Here is a 15,408-nt window from a genome sequence, read left to right as displayed (position 1 = left end):
TAATTAATTGTTATAACGGCACTGTTTGATGAGCTCTGCTTTCTTTATTTTTATTTAAGAAATACAAAATGACACGCATGTATGTATACATACTTCGCAGGACTTAATTTTCGCGATTTTGCCAAAAACTAAGTTAAAAACGTTTCTTACTTACTTAACCTCTTCGTGCTCCGGAGGACACTTGAGGCCACGTTAAAAACGTTAAAATAGGTAAAAAAAAAACCTTTCAAAATGTGTTTCGCGGGTAAGTCCCACAAAAATAAGTAACAATAAGGTAAATAGAAAGTGATTATTTTCTTATTTTTCTTTTATGAAATAAAGCCAACAAAATGCAATGGTAATAAAGGGGATCCTGTCAGAGATTATTGTTCAGATTAAGTCAAACTAGTCCGTCGTCCACTTCATTCAGTCCAAACCCCTTTCCAGCATTTCCGGAGATTATGAAACGCACACCTCTGACGTCATGGTGTCCAGGACTCCGATAAAAACAATCAACAACATGGCGGCCATCACGGACTGGATCAGCAAAGAAGAAGCTCTTACAGACATATTCAACCGCTTTGATAAAGATTTCACGGGTGAACTAACAGCAGGACAACTGCAGGAGCTTCACGCTGGAATACGAGATGGAGGAATCAGTCTACCGCAAGTAGAGGCTTCAATAGAGGCCGTGTGTGCGGCCGAGACTTGCGATAGGCAAGAACTTTACGATGTCCTCAACGAAATGGACCGTAGATACTACCTTGTTCGCGACTTGCAGTGGGAATTTTCTATGCTGGACAGGGAAAAGAAAGGCACTATAAGTGAAAGAGAAGCGAGATTCCTTTTTCAGGCTGTTCACGACGAATTTTTCTCGCATCGACGATGGCTTAAATTCCTGCGTGGTCGCGCTGCGCCGGGTTCGGGAATCAGCTTCGCGGAAATTGAAGTCCCACTTTGTGACATACCCACCATGGATTGGCTCGACGAAGAGAAACAAGATGAGGACAAAGCGAAGGAGGAGGCGTTGAGACGTAAGCAGGAGAAGGAAAGAGCCGAGGAAGAGGCAAGGAAAGCCGCGGAGAATAAGGCGAAGTTGGAGAAGGAGGCAGTGAGGAGGAGGGAAGATGCTTCAAGGAGAAAGGCCGAAGCAGAGGCCGCTAAACGGAAGGCTGAACAAGAAGAACTGGAGAGGAAGGCGAGAGAAGAGGAGGAAGAAAGAAATCGCAAGAAATACGAGGAGGACATGAAGAAGCTTAGTGAGGAAGAAGCAAACCTACTAGAGGAAGAGGAGAGACTAAAGCAGGAAGAAGCCAAGAGACTGGAGGAAGAAGACCGAAAGAGAAGGGAGCAGGAAGAAGCAGCTCAGAAGTGGAAGAAAGAGGAACTACTTAAACAGCAAGAACTGGAACGAGAGAAGGAGGAAAAGGGTAAGTTAGTAACAAAACAAACAGGGGCTGTCCCAGGCCTACCTCATGCATCCACCCCAGGGACCACCCCAGAGGTAACCTCAAGTGCTGACCCCAGGGGCTGCTCCAAACAAATAACAGTCAGAAGATTAAGGAGAGTGCAAGCCAGCTAAAGCAAAACATCTTTGAGCCATCTTTGAGACAGAAAGGTTTGTGGAGGCTTGCTTTGCTTATCTGGGCTTGTGCTCCTCACCAAGAAATGGGGAGTTTGTGAACAAGTGGGGGGGGGGGGGGGGGTTCCAGTCCACTGGGATGAAAGTCAGGATCCACCCCAGAACTAAGGACAATTACAGGAAGGAGCCTAAAGTGTGGCCACTTTTAATTTGTTCACATTGTTTCATGCAGATTTAATCCAGTGAGAAGTCAGCTGAAGCTGTTTCTTGGCTTCTGATTGGATAATGACTACATGAAAGAATGTGAATTAATCAAACATGGTCACACTTTTGGGCTCCTTCATTGCTAATTAAGCTTATGCCAATAACTCATTTCAAGAATGGAATATTGAATCAAAGAATGAAATCAAATTCCAAATCCATTTATTTAATGAATACATTAATTCATCCTTATATACCGGTAAAAGGATCTCTTGAGTTTTTTTTACTGTAATTGCTGAAAAAATTTTCACATCAATTTATGACCAATACAGAACGACTAGAAAAGGAACAGCGCGAGAGGGAGGAAGCTATGGAGGCTGAAGATCTTGCAGACGAAGCAGAAGAAGCAGAAAGAGCTGCGGCAGAAGCAGCTCGCTTAGCAGCTGAAGCAGCAAAGAAAGCAACTGACGAGGCAGCAAGAAAGGCAGCAGAAGAAGCAGAAAAGAAAGCTCTTGCTGAAGCCATGGCGAACAAGGAGAAGAGACTGCGAGCTAACATGAAAGGTGCAAGGAAATCGAGGAAAGTTGAACGACTGGAGGGATCTATCAAAGAAGCCAAGAATGCTAAGATGCCAGGTAGGCTGAGATTTGAGTTCTTTGAGTCCAAAATGGAAGATTCTTGCACATGTTCATAAAGCCTGGTTCAACGTTTTTATCAGTTATTCAAATAATGCAGATATCTCCAGGAGTGTCCAGTGATGAGATGCATGCTCTTTGTGACAAGCATCATAAAGTGTCCTCATTGATAAAAGTTCACAAAAACACACATAATTCTGTCGAATATGAAGTATGTAAAATGAAAATGGCAGTCAAACCCAGTCAAATAAGAAGTACCTATCTAACAATACTTGCATTCAATCCTGGACATCTGTGTAAAATTAGTACCCTTAACACCACTAAATGGGGTCAAATACACCCCATTTTCACCTTCTAAGGTAAGTATTTTTAAAACTGTTTCGGTGAAAGTTTCTCTTTTTGATATGTTTTTGTTGAGGTGACAAAATATACAAAAAACTTCAAATTTGAAAGCAGCCACCTTAAATTAATAAAAATACAAGATGGCTCTGAACCCCTTTGATTGAAAGTATATCAATGAAAATCAAAAGTTTTCGCCAACTAGTTTTATAGGGAATAACCTCAAAAGGTCGGAAATAAGTGTACATTTGACCATGTTCGGACATTGCTACTAAACAAGTGCCTTTTGAACAGGATGAGAATGTTGTTTTGTTGATGCAGAGCTGTGACAAATTAAACCCATATGCTACAAATTTCAAATTTGCACTTTGTTTTCAACAGGTTTAAAGAATGACATTGATGATACCGAAAAAACCCTTAAGAATGTCCAAGCAGGTGAAGCACTGAAGAACGCAATAAAACGCCGTCACTTAGGAGACCTGGAGAAATCAATGGCGCATATTCGCAAAAATGGCTGGGAGAAAGATTGGGGCATTGAACTTAAAGAAGGAGAAAAGCTCGCAAACAGACTGCGGCGTCTTGAGAAATTAAAAGCAGAAATCATGGAACTTAAACAAAGCGTCATTCATGAAATCAGGAGCTACCAGAATCCACCTCCAGCAGTTCATAAGGTACAGTAAGGTTAAGTCTCACTTCAGTGTTCATATTTCATTGAAAGTTGCAGTAAACATGTCTTGGTCACAGAGAAAACTGTTTCTCAGGCTTGCGATTTACCAGACGAGTTAGATGATAGACTTATGAATCGGAACGTAAGATTTTAGGTAAATGATTTTACTGATGAAATTTGAGGGATGTGTCCTGGGTGGTATTTTAGTTTTTCATACATTTGTCTATAAATTTTCACGTAGATGATGGTGCCATTTAGCAGACAAATTTATGGAAAACTGAAAACATAGTAACAGTTCTCCACATCCCTCCAAATTTCATTTAGTAAAAATCATTTACCAAATATCTTAAGTTTTTGATTGTGCATGTTCCAGAAAATAATTTATCAATACCCTCCCCCCCCCCCCACAGAAGGTTATTGAAAATTCTGAGAGGGTGGGGGTCTCAAAAGCCCAAATGTTAAAAGGAAAGATGTGGAGCCTAACTGGAATTTCCAGAAGGAGGGGGATTCAAACCAAAAAAGCCTCTGTGGGAATGTCATGGATATTTTCTGGAACAACAAACACCAAAATTCAATTTTATGAAAGTCACTTGCCATCAAAATACCCACACAAACTCTGTATTTTGTGACAACTATTTTTTTTTTTTTTTTTTTGCCCTTTATTTTTTTTGAATATAAGAGAAAAATATTTTGCGGTAATTTTTTTTTTATTTTTTGTCAAAAAAAAAAAAAAAAAAAAAAAAAAAAAAAAAAAAAATTTTAAAAATAAATTTCGCGGGTTTTTAATTTCGCGATTTTCAAAAAATAGCGAAAATTAAGTCCCGCGAAAATAAGTAACAATAAGGTATGCCCCATTTTCAGTATTGATCATCATAACGACAGACTTTACTGCAAAAAGGTGGACTATTGGATAAGACTTGTTCTTACATGTATTTCTAAGCTGTTTATTTTATCATACATCTAAAAACATTGTTGGACACTTCTTTCCCAACAGGTTATGATTGCCACATACCTGCTTTTGAACTACCCCGAGAAAGAGTTATTAAACTGGAGGAACATGCAAGCACTACTTGGCAAGACTGGTAAAGAAGGACTCAAACGTCAGGTCACTTCTTTAGATCCTCTACACGTGGACATGCCAAAGGCTGATTATGCTTTTGACAAGTACCTCAAGGACACTGATCTTGAGACTATTCGAGACACCAGTGCTGGAGCAGCCACTTTCTATGTTTGGGTAAGTGTGGCTTTAAATTCACTTTTATTTATTAGTATTTTAATTTTTTGTTAAAGACTGAATAGTCTCTCATACGTTTTACATTTCTTTTCTCAAACTCATTAATAATTCATTGAGTTAAAACAAAGAAAATCATAACTGTGAAAGAGGTTTGGATACCCGGTCTTAATTAGCCTAGAGTTTTAAGATTTTATTTCTTTGTTTACTCTGTAGTTTTTATTTTGATTGAGAAGATCTATCAAACATTTGAGAATGTTTCATCAGCTATCCAAATACCTCGAATTTCATCAAAAATACTCCACTGCGCATCATATTTTCACCTCTCTTTTCGGTGTTCGGATATCCCAATGAAACACTGCCTCCCGTGTATGATATGTTACATCCAATCTTATGGCTTTGAGAAGACAAGTGGCTTATCTGGTTTTTAACTTGTAAAATGGCGAAGCCTTTTCTGAGTTCTGGTGAGCAAGGCCAACTTCACTCCTTCACTCTGTCCGTCCGTCTGTCCACTCGACCCAAAGTCCAGCACGCTGACCATTAGGCTGCCAGTTTCCCTCCCATACAGTTTACAAGACCCCAGGGGGGTTCTCCGGCTTGTGAATGACGGGGATAATCGAAGGATTTTTTTGAGTTTGAAATTTTCGATTCTGGGATTTTTTTGGGTAAGAAGATTTGGCAAGTATTTTTTTGGGTGACTTGATTCAAATAGGGGATCTTTTAGGGTATTTAAAGCAAACTAAAAGTGCTTTGGCTCGGCCTTGGCGTATTTATGGTATGATGAATACCAAACGTGAGCGTTATTGCCCCACCTGGTAATTTAGGGGTAATATTTGACAAGGGATTTTTCAGGGGTTATTTTTGGTCCAGGGATTTTTTTGGGTAATGTCGGAAGACTAAGGGATTTTTTTGGGTCTTGAGTTTTGCCTTCATTCGATCATCCCCGTCATTTACAAGTCAGAGTACCCCCCTGGGTACAAGATGCTTATTTATTTAATTTATGACAGCATGAGCATCAGACTAGTTAGGGATGAACAATTTTATAGCTATAATAATATTTAAATTTGCAGTTAGTTTTCAGTTTGGCTATGTAACTTTAAGGTAAAGTGAAAAGTATGCTGAGAAATGAATGATATGTCAATGAGATTTGTTAGGCTGTTAAGAGAATTAAAATTTTACACTTAAACATTATAGGTATTAAAGAATGATGTGTTTATCTTTTAGGCCACTAACATGATAGAGGAAGTTCATGCTGTTGCCGAGCAGAAAGAGAAGTTGCTAGAAGAAGAAAAGAAGAGAAAAGCTGAAGAAGCAGAAGAAGCTAGGAAGGCAGCGGAGAGAAAGAAAGCTCGTGCCGCTGCAAAGAAAGCTGCTCCACTAACAAAGAGGACATCACAGACACCGCCGGGCCACAAGACGTCAAGAGATGAAACACGTGGAAGAAGTAACTCTAGGGGTAGAGAGGCAAGTAGAGATAGTGTGAGTAAGTCCCCTGCTAGGCCAGGTGTGGCACGTAGGACAAGTAGCAAGTCACCTGCGGCTCGAAGCTGATGAACCTGTGACTAAGCTAAAATTGAGTTGTTTTTTCTCTCATGTCGGGAACCCAGTAGGTGGGCAAGGTACACCCATATTATAGCGATGGAATGATCATTCATGACAGTTTTTAAAAGCACCACTAAAAGATATTGAAGTCTAATTCTAGGGTGTGTCCATTTTATGATTTCAAGTTGGTACGGGTAATGTTGAGTTCAATAAATTTAAAAAAATAGAGTTAAAGTTGAAATGTTGAGTACCTACCATTTTTAGCCTGAAAGACACTCCAGTTAGCCTCAAAAGCACTCCAGTTCACCTAATTAGAGCAATGGTTAGCCTGAATAACACTCTGAATAGCACTCCTGTTAGCCTCATAAGCAGTCCAATAAGCCTTATCAGGGTTAGGGATAAGGTTGTTAAGTTAGGGTTAGCTTTCATATGAGGTAAGGGTAGCATATTTCAATTACTTTAAAAATAAAGTCAGAGTTTGGACTCAGATTTCTTTATTCAATCTCTACCTTGGAAATTCCAACTCAAACTCGAAATCATACTTTGGTTATGGCACCATAAAAAGAAGCAACTGTGAAAATTTGAAATGCAACACCTCAGTGGTACCAAAACAAAATAAATAATTACCGGTAAGGTATTATTGATCGACGCCAGAAATGAGTGTCTTCATCAGTGCTGTACAGAGGTCCCAGAGAAAGGGGGAGAACCTTATTGTAACTTCTGGCCCATTTTGACATTGCTTACTACTGACAACTTTTCTATTTACATTATTTATTTTTATCTTAGAGGTTTATTTTTTATTGTAAAGTTCATCTCTGGTGCTGCATTTGTCTTTTATAGCGGGTCAGTGATAAGGAAATTTAAGCAACCGTCACACAAAAATAAACTTTGTATAAAGAAACTAAGTGCAATGTACATAATAGTTACATGTAACTACAACACCTGCAATTATTTTTGTGATAAATTACCAAGGATAGCAGGCAAAATATTTAGTTGCATTTGCCTTTAATTTTGTATGATAGTGAAGGTCTGTATATATATAAGTACAGTAAATAATTAGTGGTATATTTTGCCTTTGTGTATGATAATGACTTTGGGTCCATTGAAATATCATGATACAGTCACTCCTCAAAACAGCCCGGCGGCTGGCTCCCTTCTGTCTTGGGGTGTCCTCTCGGGTTGCAGTTGACTGACGGCGGGACGGGACCAAACCGGCCCCGGGGTCCGTCTTTGGGTGTCTGTTAAGTGGGTGACTGTACAGCCATTTCAATTAATGTTGTTGGATGAAAGCATTACAAGCTTACACAACAAGACCAAGTGGTGGTCTGGGTATTCTTTGGAATTTTGCATAGTAGTGGTAGAGTAAATCTACAAGTTTTTATTTTTACCCATGAAATACAATCAACTCCTGCCTTGGGGACACCTTACTATTATGAACACCCCATTATTGCGGACAGGAGCTGAAGTCCCAGCAAATAAGAATTACTGAATATAACTCCCGCTACTACAGACTTCCGCTATTATGGACAAAAAAAAATGGGGTCCGGAAAGTGCCCGTTATAATGGGGAAAATGAGATTCACAGTTAAAGTGTAAAAAAGTTTATTTTATTAAACAAAATGTTTTTTCAGTGAGTGTGACATTGTTACTGAATGTGTTTTGACAGATTAGAGTACATGCATTCCTACAAGACTTGGCTCTCTAGCTATATGACTTGAAATTTTTGGTTACAGTAAACCCTTTGTTTATTACTGTCAGTTGTTCTTATGTTACATTATTAAACGTGACTATGGAAGATCGGAACCAAAAACTAACTACAATACGGGGTGAAATGCTAAAGTATGAAAATTCTACAGTATGCTTTTAGTGCTGTCAGTTGTTCATCAGACGGTAGGACATGCGCACAGCTTGAGCAACGCTAACAAAAAAGAAGAGAAACATTCTCAGCATTAGTGACTTAAAATATATGAAATAATTCATATAAATTAATATGTGAACTGCAGATGAGATGTTAAGTGAAGAAATGATCCTTGCAGTGAATTGCAATTAAAGGAATTGTAAAGAAAGAAACCAGAAAAAATCCAGGCTTCAATGGGATTCCAACCCGTAACCTCCGCGATACCAGTGCGATGCTCTACCAACTCACAATTGACCTCGCCCAAATACGTGGCTTCAATAGCTCAGTTGGTAGAGCATCGCACCGGTATCGCAGGGCATGGATTCCAAACAGGGGGCAGATCCCGTTTTATGCCAGAATTTTTTTTCTGGTTTCTTTCTTTGCATATTCTTCAATTGCAGTTCACTGCGAGGATCATTTCTTCACTTAACATTTTCAGCGTTGCGATGTACGAGGGGGAGGTGATTTTCACCTGCACTCACAAGCTCACCCATTTACCGTAAATGATCTAATAAATGCCCACTCTCAAATAAAATGCCTTGTATCTAACAAACGCCTCCTCTGAAGTGTAAGGTTTGTATTAGACGCCCCCCTCTAATAAATGTCCATGTCTAATAGACGCCCCCCCCCTCCAAGAATCATCTTCAAAACCAAGGAAATGCTCCATAGAGTAAAATCACGCAATATAGTTAGTTTTTTGCTTGACTCAGAGGCCAACAATGCCAACATGGTTGACCCCGATGACAATGTAATCGTCGATATCTAACTATGAACGACATCTCTAGGTTTTGCATTTGCGCAGATAAGATTATTCTCCAACTCACCAACTCTGTTTTGTATCTTACTTCGCTAGCAAACTACGCATCCTATTTGTTTTGGTTGACGTTGTTACAGTTAAAGTGAAATAAATGCCTCTCTCTAATCAATGCCTCATATCTATTTAACGCCTCCCCTAGAACCCCAAAAATTTAATAGACTCCCCAGGCATTTATTAGATCATTTACGGTAATTGACTATGAAAAAGATAAAGGACTACTCAGTATAGCCTGAGACTACTAGGGGAATTTATACAATATTTTGTATTTTTAAAATGCTAAAATTACCTCAGAGTGGCCACAAGCCCAGCTGGCATAAACTTTCCTGATTTCAAAAATCTTGTGCCCATCACTCCAGACAACACCAATGATGTTGCTGCAAAAACAATAAAAAATGTCAGCTTAAAATGTGACTTGTTTATTAAAAAAAAAAACTACAACAAAAAAAACCAGTGAACAAGTCACCCAATCTGTTGGCATTTGACTCTAGTTTTTGTAGCATTTGAAGTGACTAAGGGCGCTTTCCATTTGTCAGAACCAGCTGGCTGGTCTGGTGGTTTTGAATATGAAATGGGCCTTTTTCCATGAGATTTTCCCACAAATCCACTATAATAGTGTATATTTATGCATTGGCTGATTTGACAGAAAAATTCTGACTAACAACAAAATTCTGTTATCAAATAAACTGGCCTGACTAGCCAGTTCTGACTGAAATGTTCTGAAAGATCCCTAAGACAGGATGCTAGTCCAATGCAGGTTAACTACTAGCATTTACTCTAGTGTCCCTAGTGGAGTAGTGAGAAAAAAAATTGGGAAGCATTGAAACAGTGTGCTGTCAGTCTGGTTTCGAAGATCCCCAGCACTGAAGAATGCACTCGTCTGTCCAATTTTCTTTTGGCTTGCTCCGCACACAGGTTTTTTTCACCCTAAAACCCACAAGGTAGCCTGTTTGCAGGCTAAAAGGCACTGTGAGAGTTGTCTTGCTTGTCCAATAAAACTACACAAAGCCCCTGACCAGGCGGAAACCTAGACATCTGGACCCAGGGGGGGGGGGGGTACTCCGGCTTGTAAATGACGGGGATGATCGAAGGATTTTTTTGGGTTTGAAATTTTCGATTCAGGGATTTTTTTGGGTTGGAAAATTTGGCAAGTATTTTTCTGGGTGACTTGATTTAAATAGGGGATTTTTTTGGGTATTAAAAACGCAGCCTTGGTGTATTTATGGTATGATGAATAAACAAACACGAGCATACATTTTTATGGTTTTCTTTGTGTTATATTATTTGCCCCTCCTGGCAATTTAGGGGTAATTTGACAAGGGATTTTTGGGGGGTTATTTTTGGTCCAGGGATTTTTTTGGGTAGTGTCTGAAGACTTAGGGATTTTTTTGGGTCCTGAGTTTTGCCTCCATTCGATCATCCTCGTCATTTACAAGCCAGAGTACCCCCCTGGGCATCTGGACTACTGTGCCTCTTGTGGCCTGTTTCTCAGATGGTCCAGGTTGCTCATTGCTCCTTCCCTTCTTAGGAGAGAGTGCATGGCTGCAAGCGACCTGGACTGTCTGAGAATCAGGCAATGTCTCTTGTGGATGAAGGAGCTTGTTTAGCAAGGAGCCTCAGTCAACCTTGACAGTTGCCTCCATAGACTTTGCACCACTTTTCGTTCTGCCAAGGAGGCAAGAAAATGGGGAGCAGACTGAAATTGAAAGAGTAGTCAATTGACTTAGACTTACCCAGCATAACCCAAACATTCCTTGGGTTTGCAGAAGTCTGGTAAGCACCTAATGCAGATATGCCACCAAATGCCAGACCAGCAGCTAGGGATGGTACACTACCTGCCAATCAATCAATCAATCAATCAATCAATCAATCAATCAATCAATCAATCAATCAATCAATCAATCACATCAATCAATCAATCAATCAATCAATCAATCAATCAATCAGTCATCAATCAATAAGCAATGCTACATGCAATCAACAAGCAATGCAACATTTTAAAATTGGTGTAAGTGAAGAATAGCTCCCAGAATAACCCAGGGCTGGAAATAACGGCCGGTCACCGGACAATGTCCGGTCTGATTGTGGATTTGACCGGTCAAACTTTCCACTTGCCGGTCATGTTGACCGGTCACATTCAATTATATTGAAATAAACTAAAGTTTTCATGCTGTTCAGTTGTTTTCTATTAAGTAGGCACATCGCTTAATTGTGGAACTTTGACCTGAAATGATCTGTAACTATTGTATGAGGGGCGGTAAGGGGGGGTCATGCGCACAGTTCACGACTATTAAAAATGGTTATCACGTTTCACGGAAAATAACATAGACGAGGAAGTCTTGTGCATTTAGGCCTCCATATCGAAGTGTGTTTAGTCTTGCAAGGACGATTTTGCAAAAATGACTGACTATCTGTTCTTAAATATTTAGCCATCACGCAAATTGTGTCCAAAAGTAATCTTCCTTGCACAGCAGGTTGGTTTTTACGGAGAAAGTGCTGAATTCTAATCAAATACTATGATTACACAACCTTATTTTTTTGCTTTCACGTGTCACAACAAGTATGTCATTCACAGTTCACGGACAATATTATTTTATAATCACGGATCACGGAAAATAAAAACGTACAATCACGTTTCACGAGAAACCCCCTTACGGCCCCTCTTGTATTGAAACAGACATCGGCGTTCTCACACATCCGGTCTAGTCCGTCTCATATTCTTTATTCCGTAATTTTCAAGTTCTCCATTTCCTCCTGCATTTAAAATAGCTCTAAATCCCAGAAATAAAAAGTATAAATCAAAGGAGTTACAATGAAAACAATATTTTACATCTTCGCATTTTTTGAAGTGAGTTATTTGCCGTGGCATTTTTGCGGTGTTACATGCGGGGTGTGATATGAAACTGATTGTTTACATTGACTAATTTCATGTCTATAAATACTACAAGCAGTTTAATGAAAAAGCCTCTTGTTTTCGTGAATGAGAACAGCTCTCAAATAGGTAATACAGAGAAAATAACAATCAGATCAGAACTTAAAAATTATTAGAGCGAGTTTTCATTCTAATGTCTCAACTTCTTCTTTTGTTTGTAAGTTCAAGTTTATGCAAATTTTGTGTGAAATGTAATTTGATTCTACACTGTCTTGTTATTCATGTTCATGAATGGTAAAAACAAAACTTGTTTTAATGAAAGTTGTATTTTCATGAATGAAACCCTGTTTCACTTGAATTTAAAAGTCAATTGCCGACTACAATCTAATTTTATTTCTATTTTTCAACGTTTTTTTGTTACATGTAATGAATGATGTGATTTTGCAAGTGTCTCATCACGTCTGGCTCATAATTTGTATTTGTCTAAAAGGCTAAACTTAACAAATGGTACATTACTTTTCATTGCTTAGGGCCATGGGTAATAATCCCTTTGGCCTGTTTTGTTTTGCTCTTAGATTACAAAATCTGTGGTCTCCTTTTTGGAACTTTTGCAAAATCTAATTTTAGACACAAGTCACCTCCGGAATTTTTTCATCAAAAGATGTAGATTTCACGTTGCGTTTCCCATCTATTTTTAAAATAAACAAGCAGCAAGAAGAAGAACATTTTTCACAGCTTCAGAAAAAAAGTTGGCTATTGCTTTAGGGGTGGGGGGTTAATATTTTGAATTTAATTACTGAGGAGAAAATGTCATGTTATATTTGACCGGCCAGAAACCAGGTATGACCGAGCTAAAATTTGTTTGGCCGAACATCTTGACCGGTGATCATGCGGCCGTTATTTCCAGCCCTGTTAAACCTGTCAGTTTTGTCAGAAATTGTTCCAAGAAAAGGTATCATTCAAAGCTCAATTTTGCATCCAAGTTTTATTTCCTGTAAACTTTACATAAGGTATTTGTTTACGATTAATTCTACCAACAGCTTACCAATAGGCTACCGACAGATTGCCGATGTATTACCAATGTTGGTCGACAGTAGGTCAACATGCTTACGTTCATTTGTGCAAATTCTTTCGGCCGACAGTTGGTCAACAGGTTATTTTGGGAGCTGTTCTTTATTTTTTTAGGTCCACAAGGAAACACTAACCCCACGCATGGGTTCAAGATTTTATGTAATTCTTGTATTGGAAAAAAATGAGATGATTTCTAGAAAATATTCACAATCCCCTTTAAAGCATCTGCAACACAGCAATAGCACAGAATATTTTGATACAAAAATCTTTCAAACAAATATACACATTGGCTTATCCACCAGTGTGTTACCTAGAATGCAAATCAGTGCCAGCAGCTGATCATTATACATTTTGACTTTCAGACCAGTTTCAACCATGTAATGATCGATGTTTAAGAACATCATAATTTTTAAAAAAAATATTTATTCTCCTAAAGTTTCTTATATCCACATTAATTTTGTGTCAACAGTCATGTGCTATGTTGACAAAAGCTAACTGTTACATAAGAATTTAGTTACAAGAGCATAAGCTATCAATAGCTTTCTAGACCATCATTTTTGAAAATGCGTATTCTTTTGCTCTACAATAACAGCTTAACTAGTACCAACCAGCTAGATGTGTTAATTGGAATTACCCGTCCTTGTACGCACCGTTTAGCCCTCAATCATCTCATACTGCTGGGCAAATATTTTCTTTATGTCAACGCACTTAACAATGTCAAAGGCGTTTTTAATGACTTTATCTCATTAGTGCACGAAAAAATCGAGACTGAAAAATATATCGCTGTCACGTCAAATGATGAGAAGAAATTTAAACAGAAATGGAAATTCCTTCTCAGCTAGTTAGAGTGTGTATTTTAGTAATGTAAGCAATGCAATTAATTTATACATTTAAATGTAACGTACCAGCGACTGTAATTAATGTATTGTTTAACTTATTGTAATGTAGTGTTAAATATGTAGTGTGCTGTAATTTAGATAAGTATGTATTGTATTGTTTCTAGTACCATGTAAATAGCTTGTGAGTGTTGTTTGTAATAAAAGCGCATTTAAAAAAAAAAAAAAAAAAAAAAATTAAGTTACAAGAGCATAAGCTATCAATAGCTTTCTAGACCATCATTTTTGAAAATGCGTATTCTTTTGCTCTACAATAACAGCTTAACTAGTACCAACCAGCTTTTATGTATCCAATAAGGCCAAGAAGGGCAATTATTATGGAAAAGCCATAGGACAAGTAATCAAGGGATGCCATTTTATCTGAAGACTGTATTGTTATTGTGAGCAAGCTGGGAACAAGTTTTACTAGAAGCGCTGCAAAAATTTCAGGTATATTCTATCAAAATTATTATGCTGTATTGGGCACTAATTGTTGCATATTGGCATGATACTTGCAATAGTTAACATCAGTGTGGCGTTTGAATAGAAATTTGTGTTGTACAAATTATGGCAGTCTTGATGTAGTAAAAAAGTCTGTCTCCGAGCCATGAGGCCCATACAGCTGGAGCTTATCCCGGTTTCCGTAGCATTAAGCGACTAGGAGTATTGCTACTCCCCCCTGGATGGGATGCTAGTCCATCGCAGGGTTACCCCCCAGCAGTAAATTCGCCGGTACCCATTTATACACCTGGGTGGAGAGAGGCACTGTGAGAGTAAAGTGTCTTGCCCAAGAACACAACGCAGCGCCCCGGCCAGGCCTCGAACCCGGGCCGTTCGACTCAGAGTCGAGCGCGCTAACCATTAGGCCACCGCGCCTCCCTACAGTCTTGATGTAGGCTGGTTATAAATTTTAATATTTTCTGCCTTCAGTTGGTATTTACATGGCCAATTTCTAACCTGATTTTTATTTCAGGCAGAAGAATAATGAGGATATTTGTTTAAACTGTTTGCCACGTCACTTTACAACAAACACATTCATGGATATTGAGCTCTCTGGGTTAACTGCAGGGGTACCCTAAGAGCTTTGAACAAAAAGAAATTCAGTATTCTAATAATATTACAGAGAAGCAGTTAACTTTTCTGCATTCTATTTTAAAGTTAAAAAATTGAATCGAGACGATGTTCCTCTAATCTTGCGCCAAAGAAGAGAAAGATAGGCAGTTACAAACTGAAGTGGTCAGATATAATGTTTTACAGTTCATTGATTTTTTTCTAGTAAGTTGGATCATTAAGAATTCTAAGATCTTGCTGAATAAGTTAAGATGTTTTGCCCCTGGTCTAGTTCTTTAAACCCTAGGGAATTCGCTTGTACGTAAAAGTGTAAGAACTTTCCTTTATATACCCACAAATGAGCTGTGTGCTATGTTACTACTAAAGATTAACTGTTACATAACAGTTAGCTAAAAGAAAAGAAGCTATCAATAACTCTCTGAACCATCTGTTTTTGAAATCTGTTATTCTTTAACGCTATAATAACTGCTTAACTAGTACCAACCGGCTTTAACGTATCCAATAACGCCACCAAGGGCAACGATTACAGAAAAGCCATAGGACAAGTAGTCAGGGGACGCCATTTTATCTGAAGACTGCATGGTTCTTACCGTGAGCAAGCTGGGAACGAGCTTCGCTAGAAGCGCCGCAAAA

General features: G+C 38.6%; 2 protein-coding genes across 2 annotated transcripts; one reads left to right on the top strand and one right to left on the bottom strand.

Moving 5' to 3' along the window:
- The first annotated feature begins 474 nt into the window (after nt 1-474).
- Nucleotides 475-7,805, top strand: LOC144645120 (uncharacterized). The gene is made up of 6 exons (XM_078504599.1): nt 475-1,409; nt 2,095-2,397; nt 3,118-3,407; nt 4,398-4,637; nt 5,859-7,296; nt 7,438-7,805. The coding sequence occupies exons 1-5, from the start codon at nt 500-502 to the stop codon at nt 6,183-6,185; spliced, it is 2,070 nt and encodes a 689-aa protein (XP_078360725.1). The 5' UTR covers nt 475-499; the 3' UTR covers nt 6,186-7,296; nt 7,438-7,805.
- LOC144645228 (transmembrane protein 14C-like) lies at nt 7,761-15,403 on the bottom strand. The gene is made up of 4 exons (XM_078504727.1): nt 15,260-15,403; nt 10,620-10,721; nt 9,176-9,263; nt 7,761-8,093 (listed from the first exon to the last, which is right to left on the bottom strand). The coding sequence occupies exons 1-4, from the start codon at nt 15,354-15,356 to the stop codon at nt 8,048-8,050; spliced, it is 333 nt and encodes a 110-aa protein (XP_078360853.1). The 5' UTR covers nt 15,357-15,403; the 3' UTR covers nt 7,761-8,047.
- Between the last annotated feature and the right edge of the window lie 5 nt (nt 15,404-15,408).

This window comes from Oculina patagonica, chromosome 3, assembly GCF_052425735.1.
Source record: "Oculina patagonica isolate OP01 chromosome 3, crgOcupat, whole genome shotgun sequence".
Classification (NCBI taxonomy): domain Eukaryota; kingdom Metazoa; phylum Cnidaria; class Anthozoa; order Scleractinia; family Oculinidae; genus Oculina; species Oculina patagonica.
Note: the sequence above shows the minus strand (reverse complement) of the source record. Positions and strands in the feature narration are given on the sequence as shown.

Coding starts and splice junctions, on each gene's coding strand:
- LOC144645120 (XM_078504599.1), top strand. CDS start 500: ATGGCGGCCATCACGGACTGGATCAGCAAAGAAGAAGCTCTTACAGAC. Junction 2,398..3,117: donor CAAGAATGCTAAGATGCCAG/GTAGGCTGAGAT, acceptor TGTTTTCAACAG/GTTTAAAGAATGACATTGAT. Junction 4,638..5,858: donor CAGCCACTTTCTATGTTTGG/GTAAGTGTGGCT, acceptor TTTATCTTTTAG/GCCACTAACATGATAGAGGA.
- LOC144645228 (XM_078504727.1), bottom strand. CDS start 15,356: ATGCAGTCTTCAGATAAAATGGCGTCCCCTGACTACTTGTCCTATGGC. Junction 10,722..15,259: donor TATTGGATACGTTAAAGCCG/GTTGGTACTAGT, acceptor ATTGATTGGCAG/GTAGTGTACCATCCCTAGCT. Junction 8,094..9,175: donor GGGCTTGTGGCCACTCTGAG/GTAATTTTAGCA, acceptor CTTTTTTGTTAG/CGTTGCTCAAGCTGTGCGCA.